Source organism: Pteropus vampyrus, unplaced genomic scaffold (assembly GCF_000151845.1).
Source record: "Pteropus vampyrus isolate Shadow unplaced genomic scaffold, Pvam_2.0 Scaffold260, whole genome shotgun sequence".
Lineage (NCBI taxonomy): Eukaryota > Metazoa > Chordata > Mammalia > Chiroptera > Pteropodidae > Pteropus > Pteropus vampyrus.
The window spans coordinates 760012-782868 of record NW_011889041.1 but is presented as its reverse complement, the minus strand read 5'-3'; the positions used below and the strand labels follow the sequence as shown (position 1 = coordinate 782868).

At 33.8% G+C, this 22857-nt stretch overlaps 1 protein-coding gene across 3 annotated transcripts in view; it reads right to left on the bottom strand.

The window, feature by feature from the left end:
• DST (dystonin) overlaps positions 1–22857 on the bottom strand; it is a 417658-nt gene that overhangs the window by 23850 nt on the left and 370951 nt on the right. For all 3 annotated transcript variants that reach the window (XM_023520357.1, XM_011375009.2, XM_011375010.2), the window contains 14 exons: positions 22400–22626; positions 20700–20822; positions 20471–20572; positions 18304–18405; positions 16133–16306; positions 15651–15806; positions 12705–12902; positions 12223–12351; positions 9683–9853; positions 8730–8885; positions 8319–8525; positions 5648–5767; positions 3084–3253; positions 1552–1711 (listed from right to left, as the gene is read on the bottom strand). In XM_023520357.1, coding sequence (XP_023376125.1) covers positions 1552–1711; positions 3084–3253; positions 5648–5767; positions 8319–8525; positions 8730–8885; positions 9683–9853; positions 12223–12351; positions 12705–12902; positions 15651–15806; positions 16133–16306; positions 18304–18405; positions 20471–20572; positions 20700–20822; positions 22400–22626 — 2195 coding nt within the window. The remainder of the gene's footprint in view (positions 1–1551; positions 1712–3083; positions 3254–5647; positions 5768–8318; positions 8526–8729; positions 8886–9682; positions 9854–12222; positions 12352–12704; positions 12903–15650; positions 15807–16132; positions 16307–18303; positions 18406–20470; positions 20573–20699; positions 20823–22399; positions 22627–22857) is intronic.

Below are 22857 nucleotides of genomic sequence, written 5' to 3'. Positions count from 1 at the left end.
TATTACCAAGCACATTTTTAATTTCGGCTCTATTTTGATACTCAGAGCACTCATAAAAGAGAGCCCATTGAAAACAATAAAAAAATACTTTGATGAATTCTTTGCTGATTTCACTCTATTAGTGTTAACTAATGAGATGTTCTTGCGGATAGACACACACAAATGCACGAACCCATGCATGGAAGGTAGTGTCTAAACATTTTATCTGTGATCGGACTAGTCCAATATTTCTGAGCAGACTTTCCAATGTACTTTGTATACTGAAACCTCTTCTTGAGCCGTCCAATTGTATTACTAATGCTGAATGATTAATTCATTCTTGATGACCTTTAATATATAAAAAAAAACTGGCAAGTGCCTAGGGGAGTAAATATTTAGACAGTGAGCTTACAAAAATGGCATTTATGTAAAAAGTAACATTACACTATTCATTACTCATTGAACAAATGCCAGGGAATGAAAAAGTTTGTATTAATCATGCACAAAACATTTGTTTTAATATAGACAAAGCAACATAATTTTTTAAAATTTTAATTTTTGCATGCCTGATCAATGTTCTTCATTTACTCTTCTATTTTCTAATACTCAAAATAGCAAACTCTTTTTCATGGACATAATGAAATAATAAAACCAGAAAAGGGGAAATAAATATGCAAAAGGACCAACATTTAAAAAAAAAAAACAAAAACAGGTAATATCAAAATAGCATAACCAGAGAAATATAAAGAGAACATTTTAAAGTGAAATAAATTTTTTGAACTCAAAAACTATAGACGGGAAATAGAACACAAATTCAAGTACAGTGCTGCAAAGTATCTATATATAAAGTCAACTCTGATACAACCATTCTACACTGGTATTGTACCTCATGTTGTTTTCAAGGCTCTTTAAGTTATAATACAGCATTTGATTATAATCTAGGATCTTATACTCAGTATCAGCTGAACATCTCGAAAATGACCATTGATTTGCCCAGTAGTTTAACATACATATCAGAAAGTTACAAGGAAACCAATTTTCTTGCAGTAATAATCAAAACCCTCATAACATTTGCTGTTGTCTCATAAATTGCTGTAGTTCAGGCAGCAAGGTTAAACCAGTTTTTAAAAGCAGAAAACTGATCATGACCTCCACAGATCATGTCACAAATCTATTCAACTTATGCAATGACTAAGTTCCAGGTCACTGAATGAATGATTTTAAATTATATTACAAAATTATTTAAATGAATAAAAAAAAATTGTAAAACATTCTTGAAACATGTTTTAAAGCACCAGAGAATAAAATCACTTTCCAAGTTCTAAAAAGGTTTTAGATCTGGAAATTAAAAACGGTATTATATCACTGATACTAAAGTAATTTTCCTACATCACTTTTAAAGTGGACTTCCTGATACTGGTCAAACGTGCACACATTTTAATATTAAAGACTGTTAAGGTAGTATGATATGATACACACTTTCTAGATTTTAAAAGGCTAAGTTAAGTGGTTAGTTTCCTCTATTCTCAGAATAATCTAATGAGGTCAATAAAATGTCCCAGATAACTATACCTTGTGATTATCGATCAGATTCATCACTAAATCAATGTCTCCATGGACAGGCTGGTCTTCTGCCAGCTGGGGTTCAACTCTATATAACCAGTCAATGAGGGCCTGCAGGGCATCTGTGAATTGTCCAGAAAACAACAGGGCTTCCTCCAATTTGTTTTGTCTGGGGAAAAAAAAGGTAGAAAAATCAATCTGAGCAACAAAAAGGCTACCCTATACATTCAAACAGCTAAAATTCCTTTATGAAGCTTGAGCAGTATTTGAGAAAAAACAACATATTGGCATTTACTGCTGTTTTTTGGCTTTCCTTAGAAAATAAGAACACTTTTCTCAAATGTTCTCTTTGATTCTTTAAATACATGGCATCCGTTCCAGGAAAATTCCCTCATCATTACCTCTAGAAATCACTGAACCCTTCAGTTTCTTCATAAAAAAATGCCTTTTAAACTAAAAATAATAATAATAATTTTTTTAAAATTTATGTTTTAAATTATCATACGGTAAACTTGACTTTTGGGGGTATATGGTTCTGTGAATTTTAACATATTTATGGATTCATGGAACTACCATCATAATCAAGATACAGAACAGTGCCATCATCTCAAAAATCTCCCTCATGAAGTCTCTTTATAGTCACAGCCTGCCTTCATCTCTAACCCCTGGCATTTACAGATCTGTCTGCCATCACTAATTTTTTTACCTTTTAAAGAATGTCATATAAATAAAATCATTTATATGACTATATGACATTGTAAAAAGCACATAACCTTTTGAGATGGGAGAGACAATTTTAAGGAATTTAAAAAACACACACGAAAAGCCTATTGCAAAAGTTCCCTAGAAGTGAATATAGTATTTTATTTAATCCTGATACTGACAAAAGTAATTAGACTAAGGAAGAATGAAAAATGTGAAAACATCCCTAAGATATTCTAACTCCTCTAATAGTACTGTACATTATTAAATACTTTAAAAAATTTGAAATAAGTTTTGGGCCTTTGTGGTTGACGTGTAATGAGGAAGAGGAAAATTAGAAAGGAGTGGATGGAAATTGGAAGGGCACACAGGAGGGGTTAGGTCGTAGAACCCTGCACACCTCATTAAGAAGCCTATGTTTTAATTCACACCCAATATTAAGCCCCCAAAGAGTATGAAGCAGGGGGATGACAAGATTCCAATTACATTTTTAAAAGACTATGTTAGTAGTTATGTAGAAATTGGATTAAGGAGGATAATAGCAGACCCGACAAGACAGTCACAAGGCAATTGCTGTGGTCAGGTGTGAGATGACAGAAGCCTAGAGAATGTTATCACTTTCGAGTAACTTGAGTACTTACAGATAAATGATAACCAACAGCAAAGCCTTCTCGGTGCAAGTACTGTGGTAAGTGGGGTACTAAGGACCAGCAGTTCTCCAGGCAAAGGGGGTGTTTAAGGTTCCTAAAATTCTCCACAAAGCACCACTATTGTGTGTTTGAAAGGTAACCAAACTGCCTTAAAGAACAAAGTAACCAAACTGCCTTAAAGAACATTACCTTTCCACAGATTTTCCACAGATAGTATCCCATTTGTCTCTGAGTTCACTCAACATGTCATCCAGTTTCAGGTTGTCATCAGCCAGGGAGGTTTTTTCTTTTAGAGAACGTCCAGTTCTGTTGGTGGTATCGTAGACAGAATGCTTGGCTCCAAGTGATTTCTGAAACTCCTATATATTTCATGAGAAAATGAAGTGCATTTCTGCTTAGGACCAATGAACAAACGGGACAGAGACACTGAAAGAGGCGTCTCTCATAAGTGGAGTCTAACCACTGAAAGACATCAGCAAATAATCAAGTCAGGAATATACCAGGGTAGAAAACAATCTCTACATTTTCTAACTGAAAGAATTATTTTTCTCAGAAGCCAGGGGTCTCTAAGAGTATCTACTATTATCAAGAAAATCATTTCAAAACAAAACAAATCCCAAATCTTTTGTAGCTATAAACTACAAACAGTAATTGCTAATAAACTATTGAAAATCCCACAGTTTAAAAAGGAAAATGTAGTTAACACTCTATGAGTAACTATAGGTCTGGCAAGGACACAGAATGACTCAGTGTATAAATTTACTACAATTCTTTTTTTTTTTTTTTTTTTGTCAAACAGATTTATTGTCACACATTTTGGATATCGTTAATCTTCAAGTTTGTATATGTATGTGTGTATGTGTGGGAGGAGTGAATTCCATTCTTTCTACACAACTCAATTATAAGCTTTCCTCAAGCAGGGATATTGTTTTTGTAGGCCTGTTATTATCAGGTTTTATTTTGTGTGTGTTTACAAGTATGTAATAGAAAGAGTGAGACAACTACAATCGAATATAAAATCTCAGGGATGAGAAGAAAGAAAGATCAACCTAATAGGCAGCTTATAAACTCATAAAATATCACAGGAACACTAATGCATTAATTCTTAATCCTGGCAGCACATTGGCATCGTCTCAGATAATAAAGTGCTATGCAAATGTATAATTTTCCAAAATAACCTATTCAATTACCTAATAAGTTTTGATTGCATTTAAAAGTGAGACACTTTAAGTGTCTTAATATAACTAAGGTATTTATTTTGTCTTGTAATAGTAGGCAACTACATCTGGGAATTTTTTAGCAATAAACACCATTGCAATATCACTGTATTTCAGCCGTTTGTTTTCTGTAAATATTATTTCTACATATTATTCTAAACAGAATATTAGTTTTAGAATCATGGTATTGACAGGTTTTCTTCATACAACAGATACATACTAAATGTTAAAGCTGAATACAGGACAGGTTAAAACTTTTTAAAGGCAAAAAGTACCCAAATAATGAATAGAAAAGAGTTCTTTTAAAATTGGCTTAATGTACCTTGTATCTTCATTTCAGAGAAATGGTGACTTTTGACAATAGGTCACACAAGGGGAAACAGAGACTCTACAAGGGTTCTTTGCATATTCTTATTTCTAGGATTCTCTAACTTAAATATGCAATATACTTGCATAAGACTATATGACACAACATCTATGTTCAAGTTCAAATTTCTTCTACATTGAGAAGGAGGTGCTCATTTTTCCATCAGAGGGGAAGGAAAGAAGGTCCTGCCCACTGTCATCATGTGCCCGATACTAGATGCGGCAGCTCATGGGCACAGGGTGCCAGCAGAACAAGCCATTCATAAGCCAAAGAACAGACGTGCAATGGCGCAATGTTTCCTTCCATCACCCTAGGAGCATGACCCCCTGGGGTTAGTTAGAATCACCAACCGAAGCAATCAGCCTGTGTGAAGATGATGGCTAGAATTTTCTGATGATGAACTTACATGGCCTCAATTTTCTCTAGCCTTTTAAAAATTATCATGTTTCAAGCAATAATTTATATCTCGATGCCTAAAACTGTAAAACTGTTTTCAGGAACCACTCTCCTTTTATCCACATCCTCACCCTGAGGGCTGATGATCACTCTACAAACAAAATGACAGCAAAACCCAAGTTTAAAAGATTTGAAGAGGATGGGAGAAATGGTCTTTGAATGCCATGTAGTACAAATAGAAAAGGTAAAATATGTAAAACACAATGTTTCTACAACTTCTAGTCTACACAAGGGAGCCGTGGACTATGTGTCTTTGAGGGTAAGGATGGAATTTCATATACCCACACATATACAATTAAATGCCAATTTAGGTAGGAGATACCAATTTTGCCCACTGTACTGTTTAAAAGAATCTATAGGACAAAATCTATATTACTTTTTGCTATATGGTCTATGAGAGAAAAGACAAGACAGTTGCGAAAAATTAAAATGCCAATGTTTGAATGCCTACAAATCCTTTTAATGTTTTAATTCTGTAGGTTTTCTTTTATTAATTAACCCAGGCTCATAATGGAATGGTCACTGGGGATTAAAGATACCACTACCACTTGATCAATGTGAAGGGCAATTGGTTTTTAATTTAACAAGGATCACATTGGGTGACTTTTTTTTCCCCCTAGTGATGAATAAATACACAATCGAGTAAGAATTTGAAAGTAATCTTGCAATATATAGTGACATAATATGCTTTTCTTCACTGTAGACCCACCCACCTTATGCTGCGCAAGTTGTGTTTTTATTTTGTCTGGGTCATTGGCGATTTCCAGTTCAGAATCCAAAGACCTTTCTGACTCTTCTAGCCACTCCATAAGTTTACTCCAAGCTTCATGGAACTGTAAAGAAATTCACATTTTGTCCAGTAAATTTTCTGGCATATTCGCTATATTTGAAATCTAATAGGTAGTTAAAATATAAATTAATATTAATGGAAATGTTGAAAATTATTAAATCAACATGCCCTCAGAAGAAAAAAGTAATAGTTTCATCAGCAGATTATAAACTGTCTTGTTAACTAACACTTTGCTTCTGTGATCCCGTTCCATGCTCACTTTGTTATAATTCATTCAAACACATAAACTTTAACAAAAACTGAAATGTTAGGGAGCGCCAGGCAGAATGTACTGCCCTTTCTTTTGCTTAATAATTAACACAGACGCTCAGAGAATTTTATTTGCTCCCTGCTGTCACTTGACAAATCTGGGTTAACTTCTAAGGTATTTAATTTCCTATGCTGAGAAAAAGGAACAAAAAGGGAGAAAGAGAAGGATAAAATTTGTAAATTGGTTTTAAAAAGAAACAAGAACAAAGAGAGGTAATTTTATTTCTATTTAATATAAAGGTAGTTTAACATCTTTATTGTTGCTATCAAACCTCTCGAATTAATGCTTGTGCATCACATATTGGTTTAATATGCCAGAGCACCTACAATACATGAGTTCTAACAAAATATAACTTTCTCTGGCATCTATGACCTTGAAATAGTCTGGTGCTATTTATATTTAATTTCAGCCCCAGTCTGTTTTCTGTTTTTCATTCAGAACTAGTGGGTACCATTTTTAGATTCCAAATTGTGAAGTTGGTTATAAATTATTTCTCATAACAGATACATAATAAAAACTTAATCAACATAAAGTGTGCTTTATACCAAAGCACATTAATAATGAAATAACAGAAAGACACTTCCTACAATAAGAGCATGGAATCACAAAGCTGCCAGGGCCCACTAGAGAGCATCTCATCACAAACCTGCTCTCCCTACACATCCCTCCCACAGCAGTAATCAAATTAAACATGAAAACATGGAGGCTAGAATAGGCACATACATTGTCAAAGTCAGAGAACTATGATCAACATTTGAGAAAAAAATGAGTTATTAAAATAGTAAGAAATAAATTAAAGATACACCTAATCATTATGTTAGGTAGTCTTACAACAAATAATATAGGCTATAACGGTTTGATGGTAAGTTTAACGATACAGACACATAGGTCCTAAGGCCGGTCTCACTTACAAAACTATTTTTAAGTTATAAATATAGAAGAAACTCTATATACTCTACTTCTGCACTGAAAACAGTAGAAAACTCTTATATAGTTAGTTAAACAAATTGAGAAAATAAAATTGATTCAATGGAGAAGAGAGGAAGAGGGTGGGCAACTGGGTCCTGGCATCCAAGAGACTCTTAGACATTAGATGTTCATAACTCAAAAAATGCCTATACTTCAGATGACACTGTTACATATGTGAAGAGAAAAATACTAGGCTCAGCATTAATACTGTCTTAAAAAAAACATTAGAGACTGGTTCCATTCCAGGGACTCACTTTTAGCAATGAACATATCATACTTCTCACTCAAAAAGGGACACATGGCATGTAATCCTGTAACGGTGCAATTTGTAATTTCTAAAGTCTTTAAAAACTTACACTGATAGCTTTAAATACTAAAACACGTGACGCCCATGACATTTTTTGCATCACCCAACTGAGCCTAGCTCCCCAAAGCATTGGAGTGCAGGACCAATGATGAACAAATGCAACTGAATGGGGCAAAAAAGAGTCATTATAAAATTTAGCCTCAATATTACACTTTCTACTTACTAGTAAAAAACAAAGATATATGCCAAGCAAGGTGGGTACACCTCTCTCTTCCCTGAAGAACAGAGATGCATAATTTTACTTCTTCTCTGTGTTAAGTATAGAACAGAATATTAATAACAGGTGAAAAAAGTAAGGCAAGTTCCTTGTAAGAGTCTCTAGATTGAAAAAAAAATGCAGCCCCAAAAGATTCAGACAATTTAAAATTTGGATGGAGCTGTATCAAAATATTAGAAAAGAAATGAAGGCTTGCCAACAAGTGTACAGACTCAGAGACGTGAGGAGTACCAACCAACTCAGACACAGAATACGCCCTCTCAGAAAGCTGTCTAGAGGGATAAAGGTCTGGCTCAGCTCTCATAGTTTGTGAAGAAAGTTTAGCTTTGGAACTGAAACAAAAGGTAGCAATATAATTAAGTATGATGTCTCACTCTGAGTATGAGAGTGGAGGTTGAAAGGACAAAGAAAAAACAAACGAATGCAATAACAAAAATTTTGAGCCCCTTTTGTGCATTAATGATAATTTTTAAATGGTCCATCTCTGAAGTCAAGCTATAATCAGTCCTTTCAAGATTAGTCCCCAGGCCCTGAAGTTGCTGATAGGTCAACTTCAAAGTGATGCCATGATCCAAACTTGGGCCACAGCCCTTTTAGGAAATAAATATCTTGGCTCTATGCCATAATTGTTACACCTAATATAGCCTGCAACAGAAGTACATTAATAACACATATTTCAACAGCTAGAATTGATTTATTGCCAAGTTCAGAGTATTTTTATAAAGGTTTACCTGCTTTGCCCTCTTCCTTGCATCATCCAAAGATCTTCCTCTTTCCACTAACCGTTGAACTACTTTTTCCCATCGACTCTGTACACTGATAAGTAGATTCTTAATGAGGACAACATCTTGTTTCTGACTGAAATATTTCAGGTGGGTTCCAGTTTTATCCAGCTCTATTATCTGCTCACGGTGAGAATTTACTTCATTGGCAAAGACCTTTACCCAAAAAAAAGAGAGTATATATAGAAACAAATGAAAATTTGATCTATCTTGAAAATGCTTCTGGTGTCATAAGCTGAAGCTATTTCAAAGGACAAAAGAACATTTTTAAACTACCAAATTCATGCTTTTGTTACTAAAACAGCCTGCTGTCTAAAAAGGTCTGAAATCAGAATGCCATCCATCTGAGTTATAGCATACCTTGTGTTCATCGATTTGAAACAAGACGGTGTCCAAGATAAGACTTGGCCGAGAAGCTACATTTAGAGTCTGTTCAGCCTGGGTAAGCCAGTTGATGAAGTCTTGGAGAGAATTGTGGAACTCCATTGCTAAGTTAAGGGCCTCTTCCAGTTTAGTCTGCGAGGACAGATTATTTAGTATTTGATGATATAAGCCTCTCCCCCTTGCCCCCACCCCTGCCGCGGCTCCAGTTTAACCACTCTCTGGCAGATTTCCTTCCCACCTTTTCTTTATTTATACATAATCTATACTACCTAAATAGTTTATAAATGTAATGGGCCTCCACTAAAATACTGGCAAACCAAACCCCTTGAAATATATAGTAAGAAGCATCTCACTGCAGCTAAAAAAATTTAATATATACTAAAATTTTGGTTCAGGGGCAATTAACCACAGAACACAATTACTAAACAATCTGCAGGAAAAAAAAAAACTTGACATTTATACAATTAATTTCTGGGATCCAAATACTATGAAATATAGTTCTACTCTGTCAGTGAGATGCTTCTCATAGATTTTTGTTATGTAAGTGCTTATTATACATACACAATTATCTCGTTCTCTTGATTTCCCTCTCTCCCTCTCCCTATATACAGCCTTTTGCTCATGAAGTGTGATTAGAATAGAATTATTTAACTATCCAGAATTCGAGTGGTTCACAAATTTAAAAATATACCTAGTAACACTGATCCATGATATACTTTTATCTGTTTCAATAGATTCCTTTAACTCAGTTCTTTTGAGTTAAGACAGAATACTATTTTCAACTGACCCCATGAAACCTCCTAATGTATACAAAAAGAATTTAAATGTGGATCATTAAAAATTCCACTGATCATGCTACACAGAGATAAGGTAAAAACCCACGAAACAAAACAACTAAAACAGTGAATCATATTAATCAAGGCACATACTTTCCTTTCATTGAGTTTGGTTTCCACTGATTCCCATTTTTCTTTCAAGTTATTTATGTCTTGGTCAATATTTGTCTCTGCAGATTTGGGGCATCTTGCAAGCATCTGTTGGCCTTTCTGCATCAGACTCTTATATGTTTTTTCTTTAACATCAAAGGCAGCACAGATTTCCTAAATTGAGATATCCCCCCAAGTTATCTCATTTTTAAGATAATAAAATCTAAGAGTTCTTATCCCAAGTCATCAATCCCAAGCCCCTTATCATATATACATCTCTATCCAGCATACAGAATAACTCCAACGCATTCAAACTTTTCACTATATTGAAATAACACCTAAACCTATAGCCATACCTTGTCTACCAAGAAATCTCAGAAATGCTGCTGTCATCAACAATCCCTCCTGGCATGATAAGGTTTTTGAAACAATATTTTAAATGATATCAAGAAAGGCTTCACTATACAGTGACCAATTAGCTCTGTGACCTTTGGCAAGTAAGTTAACCTACCTGAGCCTTGATTTCTTCCTCTATAAAGTGAGTTCTCTAAGTCTTTCCTTGAACTGTAATATTACAATGACTGTAATATTTTTTCTGTAAAATTTAATTCTGGGCTCAGAAGACATCCAGTGAATAGAAAGTTAAGACCCAGTACAGTGAGACATTTAAGTTGATTATTCAGACTTTGGAATCACAAAAGCCAAACTATGAGAATATTATTCTCATTTATAACATTTTTAAAGCTTCCAACTAGAATGCAGTGTGTATCTTTTATAGAGAAAATAAAAAAATACTGCTTAAACAAATTCAGAATTTAAAATCAATGAAACAACAGTTACATTCATGGAAAAAAATTAAGACCAGTTCTAGCCCATTGATCCAATTATAATGTAGTTCAAATCATAGCTCTTACTGAAAAATTATATATCCTATGTCTAACATTTTTGACTTTATAATTTTTAAAATTAAAATATAATTCATAAAAGTCATCCATTTTAGAGTGTACAATTCAGTGTTTTATTAGTATATTCACAAGAATGTGCAACCATCACTAATTCCAGAATACTTTATTGCTTCAAAAGTTTATAATCTGTTAAACCTTAAAAAAAAAAAAACCCTGTCTAAACATCTTTACAATATCACCTACTAAAAACTTTTAATCCTAAAGCAAAACTTTTAAATATAGCCAAATCTCACGAAACTGTGATACTTCAGTTTTCAGGTTTCCTTCATTTCTAACACAATCAAAGCAAAAGAACAGTACTAAAAGTGTATTACAAATATTGATAACTCTTTATATTCTTTAGATTATGGAATTTCTATAATCTGCCAAATTATGTAAGGTTATAACAAATTCATTTTAAATACCCAGAAAAATAAGCTGATATTCTTCTAAAGATTAAATATTCTAAAAATAAGCTCTCTGCTTTTCAATATTTTTACTTATATCTTTCTACATTAACATTTAAAAATATTTGTCATTAGAGATTAATCCCAGATATGTCTGTTCAAGAATTCATTAAACTTATACTTTATGGACACTGTAATAGCTTTGCAGGTACTTATTTCCTAATAAGTGGAGTTTTAACAAGCTCCACGACAATATTAGACATCTGTTAAAGAATACAGACTTCAATGTGCAATGGCCCATTTCCTTTGTAGAAATAAAAGCTCTACTTTTATTTCATAAAATACTAATTGCTGGCATTTAAATATTTAAAAAAATATTATTTTCGATGCAAATTCACAAGTGTGAAAATTAGAGGATTAGTTTTCAAAATTTGAAACAGACTGTTTCTTTAAAAACTTTCAGAGCTGAATTATAATGGGAAATGAATAGGAAATGTGAATAAATCAAAGGCAGTCTAAATTTAATTTGTCAGTCCATACTTCCATGAAAGAAAGCCAAAGTCTGAAGTTTCATTATCTTTTCCTCCTTATCCTTAAGAGTTGGCAGTGCCATGGAATCTGAGTGGGAATAGCCCACAGGGACAATGCTCCAGATTGGACAATTAAGCAGAAGTCTCCTTTTGTCCATATCTTGTATAGATGTGAAATCGAAGAGTCAGCCCCATCACCATTAAAAGAAACAAACAAGTAACTTTAATAGAACAAAAACATATTTTCCAGACTTCCATGAAACAAGTTGGGAAAACCATGCTTACGGCAATAATTTTTAAGTCAATTTTGATTACTTAAAAGGGATTTTTCTTTTCACTCAAGGTACAACAGTTTATAATTTACACAATATTTATTACTATCTGCACAAGTTTATGAGTTTATGGGAGAAGGTATGTTTCTAAAAATGTCTAGATTTCTAAAACCTCTTTTCATATACTGACATACTAACCTTTGAAATAAAGAATAGGTTCTGACTTGAAAAATTTAATCAATAGTGTTTCTAGCACTTATACATAGAGATTTCTGGTGTAATACTATACATCCTTTAAACTTTCTCCCACAATTTATTTATCACCAAGGCCCACACAAAATGGTCAGTTTCTTAATCTGAGGCTAGAGCTGTAGGAAATAATATACTTACCATGTGGGCATTAAGCTGCTCCCTGGCTGTTTCTGGTAAACCTCCCAAAGGTTTAGATGCTAACAGATGGCGCTCCGTGTCAGTCAGCCACTGCTGCAAATCCTCAATTTCGCCATGGAACCCTTTGGCCTAGAATGAATGATAGAGAGTTTTCAGCTTGGGCCACAAACATCGTCACTTTCAAGCAGAAAACAAGGTTTAAACGATCCAGCCTGCTAAGCCTCTCTGGGCATTCTTAAAAACGGCCAGGTGCCACTAGATTGGCCTTGCCTTTCTTCTTCAGGAAAGCACTAGCAGATAAGACTATTACACTAAGAACTAGAGAGCTGTGTTCTCATCAGCACTCTTCTTTATCCCACTTATTTTTACTCTTCTCCTTGAGGTATAAAAATTAAACAAGGGTATGTTAACCAATGAAAGAATTCCATGCTATTTTGGTCCTGAAGGCTATAGAAAGTTTCAGAACTTATTCTCTTATTCACCTGGCGTAAGGCACCATCCAGCTGCTGCTTCCTTTGTTCTGTTTTTTCCAAAACATTTTGCCAGCGTTGATTTAAAACCTCTAACTTGTTCTGAAGGCTGCTTGCTTCTTCCCCTGCACTTGATTCAATTAGATCATTTCCTGCTTTATTAACAGCTTCCACTGTGGACTGATGGGCTAATACATCATTTTGGAGTACCTGAAAATATTAAAATAACACTATAGTTGCTAGTTTGTAACCAGTTAACATTGCTTTTAATGTAACTGTTTTATTTCCTGGTTATGAAACATTCGGAAACAAAAATATCACATACACAGAATTTTAATACTAATGAAGTTTTTAAATGATGGACATCTTTTCCTTTAACTTTACAACTTTCCTGTCTACCAACATCCCCTAAAATGATTATGTGAGACCACTGCAGGTTCTTCCCATTATAATAGCTTTGCAATTGATGACATTACATATCTAGAAATTATAACGAAAAGGATCTAAAAGTATTCATTTGACTCAAGTTCATTTTAATTGAACTTAATTTTTATGTCTTAAGCAATTTAAAAATTATTTATTTCTATGTATTCATTTGCAAACATAAAATTATTACATTTCTAAAATACACAGTGCCATATTTTACAATTAGCACTCTAAAAGCAAAAAAAAATATCATAGGAGGACATTCTTTTATCTTCTCTTATTGGAATGGTGCTAGAATTAACTGCTAAGTTGACAGGACTCTTGGGAGGCCCTAACACTAATGGGAAAAAGGTTTATTTCACTATATATCAGGGATACTCAAGCCCAGCATTCCAGAGGTTAGCTGTTCTTTTACTAGAAAATCCGCATATGAAATGCTAACTACAGATCCCAGTAAATAATGCCTTTCTATTCTATTATATAGTAGAAATATAAGAACAGATTAATAACACTTACATGCACTAAAGTGGGGCAAGAGTGATAAGCGCAAAAAACAACCGCAAGGCTAAAAAGGTCAATTTCTTATGCTGAAAAGAATTACACTTTAAAGAACAACTATAGCTTAGTAATAGATTGCTTTCAAGAAGACAGTGGCTATGTTTTTAGAAACCAGAAGAAATCTTCCTCTAATATTAGTAAAAGTCGATGACGATCCTTCCCTTCACTCGCCCACTCAGGGTTATCAACAGGAAAGAAAAGAAACATCATCTCCTCTCCTAGGTAAGACATCTCATGTCTGGAGGGAGATCCAGCCCAAGGAGGATTCTCAGTGAGGGTGTGGCACTAACCATCTGCATTCAGTTTCTCTGACTGCCCTTTGATACATTAACAGTAGGAATCACTTTTAAAAGGTAAGATTTAAATTTTTCTCCTGGTCAAAATATAAAAAATAATTCTATACAATTCATTCTTCTAAATGGCCCAAGTCCTGCTATACAAGCCACAGCCCAGGAGCCAGAGAAAAAGGCAGGGGAGGGATGGAAATATCTCCTCCCTTCCTCCAGCAATGGTGCTGGCAACTCTAAGTCCTTTAACTTTGACCTTTGAGAAATGAAAGGAGAAAGACAGATAAACAGAAATGAAAGGTCCCTAACTCATCCCCCACCAAAACAATTGGATTAAGGTGCCTCATATTCCCACCTCATCTATATTCTACAAAGTTCCTGTCACTGATGTTTATGACTTTAAGGACAATTGCTAAGTTTATAAAATGTAAATGCTATAAACTCACACTATAAGAATAAACATATTTCTTTATATGCAGAGTCGATCTAACTAGTCATTATTGCTTCTAGCAAAGGTATAACATAGGTATTAAATAACAAAAATATTAATGATGCATAATAAGTTCTAATTGCTTAATCAAATATGTTTTGGGAGTAACTATATACATAGACAGAATGAGGTAAAAGAGAAGAAAAATTTAAATTAGGGAACAATTACTATGGGAAAAAGTATGAAAGAAGAAGGACTAAAGCAAGAATAGTCAAAACGTATACATCATGATCTTGAAGTATTAAAAACCTACCTTTTACTTTAAAATGCTTATATTCAATATGTAAAATAATTCAAACTTCTATCTGATAATCAGAGAAAACTTATATTAGGTTAGGATCTAGGACCTAACCTTAAATAAGCTACTACTATTAATGTGAATGTTGAAGTTCTATTAAAAACTGCTGAATATCAGAATAAACTCTACCGAGCATAATGTTTTATTCATTAAGCCCAATGACTTAAGAGATAGGGAATTTTCTATTAAGAATTATCAACCAGTGTCACAAAGATGACAACAATATAAAATTGTGTTGCATATATCTCAAGACAAAATTTTTCAATTAATAAGCTTTAAATCAAGTGCAGGACACATAAAAACTCCTTTAAACCTTTTGAACATGATATTAAAAAAAAATTCATAAAGAAAAGGACGAAAACATAAAAGCCACTAAAAAGTAAGAGACCAAGAGACAGAAAACAAACCTCGACATAATGAGAGATGTACAGACAGATAGAAATATGTTAGACATGCCAAATAAGCAACAAGTGAAAGACCCATAAGGTTAAGAATGACCAGGAGAAAAACATACATATGACCTGCAGTAGAACATTTTGAATTTATGCCTTATTAGGGTATGCCCGACAACATTTAAAATCGTGCTACATTAATCCAATGACAGGTATAATCAGAGATTTAAAGCTGCAGCATTTGCCATGCAGCCCTAATAAAATGCACCGAGAAATTTCCCATCCTTGCTGTTTTTGATATTAACTGCCTTAAACAATGAGAAAAATATTTTGATTATAATCTTTTAAGAAGTATATTTTAAATAGTTAAACCTTTAGTTATGAATGTCAAATATGAACTTGCGTTCAAATTATAAACTTGAAAAATGCACAAAGAAGAAACATAAAAAAATTTGACGACATTAGAAATGCATAGAGAAGAAACAATATGCAGCAACAGCTCCTTACGTGATGCTTGGCAAGTTCAATTTCAATGGCCTTAGGGTCTCCTCCAATAGGTTTCTGTTCACTCAGCAAGCTCTCAGTGTGTGTCAGCCATGCCAACAGCTCATCCAGAGCATGCTGGAACTGCCCCAGTGCTAACAGAGCACCCTCCAGCTTATGCTACAGAAAAATGGAGAGGAAAAAAATCCATTTATGAATCTGATATTATGAGTAACACACATTTATAAAACAAGGGTAAAAAATCAGTTGTTTCATGCTGCTTATATCTGTAAGTATATACAATGAAACCAAATCATCACAAACTTCTACATTTTAGGTTTGAAACACTTTACGGTTAAAAAAAAAATGGCATGTGAGAAGCAGAAAGAATTAAGGGGCTTCAAACGTTTATGTACATAATTACCCAAAGTTTATGTACATAAAATTAAATATATAATTTTACTCTGTAATAATTACTTTACATTAATGAAAGTCTTGGTATTTACCTGTCTGTTGATAATTCTTTCATCCAGACTATCCCATATCAATTTCAGTTCCATTAATGGGTCTTGCACAGTGTGTTTGTCACTTTCTTCTGTTACTTTCTTCAGCAAAAGCTCTGCTTGATGGTTCAGTCTTTCCATTTCTATCTGTTGTTGATAGGCCTCTGACTTAAATTGCTATTTTTTAAAGAGATAGATATACAAGGAAAATTTGTTACAAATCAGAAACTTTAAACAAAAAAAAATTCTATGGGTAAGATCTCTATTCTAATTCATATTTCTTACGAGGCAGGTGGCGGGGAGGCGAAGAGGGATAAAAATGTAACACATGGTTACCAATAAAAGATTATAGATAAAAAAAAGTATAAAGGAAATCTTTTCTCTTTATTGAATGTTTTCTGATGGAAAGATGTTTCTCTTTATAATTTTGACATCTCACTTTTGTTCTCGACAAGAAATTAACAAATTTCAAGGAGAACTTACTCTAATATCTAATTACATATATTTAATAAATGAGTTTTGAAATAAAGGAAAGAAGAAAATAAAATATATATTGACGTATGTGAAACCCAGAAATAATTACCTCTAAGAAACTCAAATTAAATTAATATTTCTTCTTCAAAAAACATACCACATCTTGCATCCACTGAACAGCTGATGTTTTCCGTACTTCTGCTGTGTTCATTAATATTTAGTTATTCCTATGCCTCACCCACTGCTGCCACCGAACAACATCCTTCACTCTCCTGGTGCTTACTGACACATATTCAATCATCTTGGCTTTGCCAACCAACACAGGTTAACAAATGGGTGCTTGTAATAGGAAACTGTTCTTTCATAAAATATTTAGGTTAATGTATAATAGTAAATAATTGAATAGCAAGTAATTAATGACTAAGCAGTACCTTAATATTTTCAAACATGAAAATAACAATTAAAAAATAATAACTAAGGCATAGTGAACATCTGCTATGTTCTATCTATTCTCAACAAATTTATAAAGAAAATACTTTTATCCTCAATTTAAGTTAAGGACACAGAAGTGAGAGCAGTTAGATAACTTTCCCAAGGTCATTTAGTTAGTAAGTGGATGAACTGGGATGTAATCTCAGACAACCTGATTTCAGAGCAAGCACGCCTAACCAAGCCGCCTGCTATATGAAAACCACTGAGATATATGCAAATATCCAAAATAAATTCTCCTCCACACCTGAAGGTATATATATATAAGGTATATATTTTGTGTTACTACATGATCAGATGAAGTTTTTTAAAAATCTCAATCTAATGATGGTAACAGTAAAATTCTCTAAAAAAACAAAAAACAAAACCCACATCTTTTTCCAAATGAACTACTTTATATCACACTTGGAGTTGAAAATGCTACCATTCTAAAGCCAAATAATAATTTTATATAAAAACCTAGTAGAGTCCATTGAAAATGGTGTAATGTCTGTGGATGGATGCTTAGGAAGAAAATAGCTGACCCCGCTTTGATAAATATTACGTAGAAGAATTCAGAGGAAACAGTCCAGCCATTTTTACAGCTGGAGATCAAGAACCACAAAAGGAAAAATTACAGAGAAAAGTAGATGGAAAACAACAAACATTTTGAGAAACACAATTATCCTATGGATGCTTCTTTAGCCTGTGAGAAATGATGAATTACTCTGAATACAGTGAAGAAAATAAAAATGTTGCTATATGTATATTGATGACAATAATATACTACTGAATAATAAAGTTATAAAAATCCTTAAAGTATAATCTACATATGTATAAAACACACACACACACACACACACACACTCCCCATACCTCATCCTGCTCCAGCATGAGAATATTTGAAAGGCTATAAATCATATCTTAAGAATGGTTGCCTCTGGGTACATAATATTTTGGGTGATTTTTAAAAGGCCATCTTTTTGATTCTTTGTATTTTCTGATTTTTCTATAATAAACATAAGTATTGATTTACTAAAAAGAAAACTACTAATATTTATATCCTTTATTTAAGGACCTCCTATACACTGCTTATTAGGTACAGGCATTATATTAAACCGGTTTCATGATCAAAATGTAATACTTCAATTACATAAAATAAATTCGTGTAAAGAATCCCGTGAATAAAAAACTTAAATATGCAAAATCTTTTAGTTAGGCCCTACCCATACCTTTAGCTCTTCAATCTGCTGCTTTACAGTTTCAAGATCTGTTCCAATTGGAGACATTGAAGCTAATTTACCACCTGCAATATCTACCCAGTCAAATATTGCCTGTAAAACACATTAGTCCACGTGTTATTATAACAGTACATTTGAAATTGCTATATCTTGGTGTTAAAGTATAATCATAAATCTGTGAAGATATTATACAATGAACATATTTTACAAATAATCTGGCCCATCTAAATAAGTAAAAGCAACAATAAACTGAAACAGTTGTCCAAAATACTCAATAGATGTAGCCTCCAATTCTGCAGCCAAGTTTGCAAAGGAAATCTATCTTGAATAGGATCTTAGAATCTTAACTTTTTTAAAAAAAACATTTTAAAAAAGTTTTATAAATTCAGTCACATGAAATAAAATTCTCTATGCTCTCTCGTGTCTGTCTAAAACCAGACTGTGTAAATATATTGAAAGAAAAAGATTCGAACCAATTGCTTATTCAAATAATCAAGTAGTTTACTGTTTGGACTTGAAGAAAATATATGGCTCAGCTAAACCGTTGCATATTATTTAGATTAGCACTAAAATCCTGCACATATAATGATTAAGACCATTATTCTGAATTGCAAGACAGACTTCAAAATCTGTTTCTCTTGTCCTTTTTAGGTAATATAAACATTCTAAAAAGGCTCAACTGACATTTTTTTCAGGTACTAAATACACAAAATTATTTTGCACTTTAATGAAGGTGTCAGACCATATTGCAGGGGGAAAAAAATCCTAGGAAAATATCTGGAATTTTAAAGTTATCATTCATAAACCCTAAGAACTTAAGCAAACCTGGAAAATAAAATTTATTTTATATTACAATTAACTTTGAAACCTCTAGGACTTCCAGAGCTTTTAACCTCTAGCTACAGCTAGCCGAAGCTATTTAATAAGGCAAGTTGCCCTTCATGCCCACAGATGATGCTTCTAGCTGTGACGGGCCTTGTTTTCTCAGCAGTGATAAGTCACGGTGTCTAGCCAGTGGCCTCCTATGGTTAATGGCTCCTGTGGTCAAATGACTGCAAGTGGTGACAGTGCCATCTCTAGCCATGAAGGAGGGCACAAATCAATGACTTATCAAAGTATGAAAATCATGACTTGGCCTCACAGACCTAGGGCTGAAGCTTGATTAAGTTAATTGGCCACCGAAACCCGATCACTAAGTTATCACTTTGGTTAAAAAAATGGGAGGGACGGATGGGATAAAATTATAACAAGGTCTTATTTGTAGTGAATTTTTCATCTATTTCCAAAATTCGAAACACTTTTTAGCTGGCATAGAGCCTGGCTTATGATATTTATTTTTGCAAATATAGAAATGGAGTGGCATAATAAAAAGGAAAAGATGTTCTCATCTGAGCTTTAAAAATAATATTCACTTGGTATTATGGAAATACTTAGAAAGGCTTTTTTCCATATGGTAGGAGGGATGAAAGGTTAAATTCTTGCCAGCCTTAAAGTCAGGAAATGGAATAAGGTTAAAGAAGGTAGGGATCTGAATTGACCTCAACTGATGAGATAATTTTTAAATTAAAACTTAAAAAATAATGGTTAGTGAACTGAATGAGAACCTTGAAGGGATGTGAAAAATAACTATTAAAAAAATTATATATACAAAAAAGAGGAAAACATTTTTTACACCACAGATTATGACCTAATAAAATAGAAATCTATTTTAGTTCATGGGGGAACAGCGGCTCTGAGTTGAATTTCCTTACTTCTGACTTTAGTTAAACTTGGTGATATTTTTAGATAGTGTTTACTCCTGTTACCTTATTCCACTCAACTTTAGCACAGAACTCAGATTCAGTTCCATTTCACTGCCTGGTGCTGAGCCATTTGTGAAAAATACTATGTGAGAACATTTACTTTCACTTAAAAAAATTAAAATACTTCTTTTCAAAGTAAATGTCACTGAATGTGTATATAAAAATGTGTTTAGATGTGTACATAAATCTATATATTTTTCAAGTGTCAGAAATACCTTCTAAAAGGCAAAACATCAATGGAAGTAGACGAGGAAATTACACACAATTGCAGCCAATGGGGTGATGCCAATGTATAAATTTGTAGACATCAATTAACACGATTCTTTCTTCCAGCAGACACATTATAATCCTCTTACCTGCAGTCCATCCTGGTACTGAACAGCAGCCTGCATCGCCTCCTCAAGTCTGTCCACTCTATCTTTCCAAGCTTTATTTAGAGAATCCCATGCTGAATTTAACTACAATATAAATATTAGAAGAACTCTTTTAATGTCATACATTTTCAACTACTTCTATCAAATATGCTTAGTTAATAAAATCTTCAAAAAAAAATTCTGATAAGAGTAGACAATATGCTAGTCGTACCTCATCTATACTCTTCTTGACAATGGGTTTATCAGGTTCCCCACACGCAGAGATGAGTTCAGAACCCAGGTTAATAACAATATCCAGCTCTTCCTGCAGTCCATCGATTTCTTCCCTTATGGACTAGAATAAGAAATAGCAGCCTTAGAGTTTTAAGCAAAACCGCACTGAAACTAAAAAGATGCACTCAGATATTAATGACAGTTATTTCTAGGGGTTGAGATTATGGTCAATTTTTATTTTCTTTCCGTTTTCTAAGTTTCTGCAATAAATTTTTTCAAAGAGAAAACAGAAGAATATTTTAAAGAAAAAACAGCATCCTTTGAGTAACGAATATTAAACGTTTATTACACAGACGATATTTAGGAAATAATTCTACATAAAAAATATCGAAACAAAGTTTTAAAAAAATATCAACAATACTGAAAAGCATAGAAAGACATTTTGCTTTTCAAACAGACTAGTTTGGCAATACACATTTAAAATAGACTTTTGTAAAACATAAGTTCAAAGACCTCACACAAGATAATATATTTATTTAGTAGATTTAGGATAATCTAGCTCTGGATTTGTATTTTTACCCTAGGACATGTAAGCTACCAAAACAAAAAACAAACAAAAAAAAACAACCCTGTGACAGAAATGCAGTATTCTACCTTTACTTTCATCTTCTTGGTTCAATATATTTCTTAATTCAAGAAGCCTTTACCAAGAATGAAATAAGCCCTAAACTAGGCATTGAGAATACAAAGAAAAAACAGATATATAACTATTCCACTCGAGGGGCTCTGGGTCTATTAGGAAAGACAAGGTATAATCACTGATAAGTCATTAGTACGTGCCTTTTGCATAAGGAAAGTGTTACAGGAACACAGACTAACACTGCTAAGTACACGAGAAAATATTTTACATGAATGGTAACAATCCAACTGAACCTTGAAGTTTAAGCAGGATTTGCCAGAAGAGTGACAAGAGGTGCATTCTAGAATGAAGAAATAAAATTTGCCAAGATAACAGATGCTAGAAAGAGCCGGCAGTTTGGCCAAAAGCCACTTCGTGTATCAAAAGAGAAGGAGCTTGATAAAGAAGCAGTAGGGAAAAAAATGGCTTTGGAAATATAGGCACGGGCTAGGCTAGGATGTAAATGACCAATACCCTATACTAGGGAGTTCAGACTTTAGGGAGTAGGCAGTGATGCTTCTGGGTTTTAAGCAGCAACAAGATAAGAACAGATCTAGAGATGACTGGAAGCAAAGTTAGAGTCCTGGCAAGGAAAGAGTCTCTGCAGGCAAGGACACCACTTCTGGACTACTTTAGAAACCTCCCCCCAAAATGGGGGAAGAATGAGAGGGAGAGAGATAGGGAAGGAGGGAGTGGAGAGAAGGGGAAGGATGAAGAGAGAGGGGAAAAGGGCGGAGAGAGAGAGAGAGAGAGAGAGAGAGAGAGAGAGAGAGAGAGAGAGAGAGAGAGAGAGAAATAAGGCCCCCAAACAAGGCAGGAGCAGTGGGAATTGAGAGAATCTTTTAAAATATACTCTAAGTGACATTTGTGGGTGTATTCTATCTCCTACTGTATCACTATGCATTCCACTTTCAGAACTAAATATAAATCTTAATAGAGTAATTCTGAATATTTACCAAAGGAATCCAGTTTACATTGTACTACAACTAATTTAACTTTAAATGAAATATTCTGCTTACCTCTGCTGCTTCTTGCTGTTGTTTTACTACTGAGGGATCAATTCCAGGATCCTCCAGATCCCGGATGAAATCTTGAGTATCTTTAGTGGTAACTACCAACGACATGTGATCACACCAGAACTTTTCTGCTAATTCCATTACATCCAGTAGTTTGGCTTCCCTTTCTTCCACCAGTGTGTGTATGTTCTCCCAAATGAAAACCATTTGGTCGAGCTTATCCTGAACAGCTAAGGAGCAAAAACAATATAAAAAAAGGCAGTATGTTAGCCTCATTTAAGCCATGGAACACAATATTTGGGTTCGCGCAGGAACAGTGATTCAATTTAATAAGTATCTAAAATTGGAACAAATTTTAGATGGACCCTGTCTAGTGGGCATCACTGGGCTCAACAGCCTGTTCCAGACAAATGTAAGATCTGAGGGTGTCCTCTTCCTCCTGAACCAAGGTTCTTCCTGAC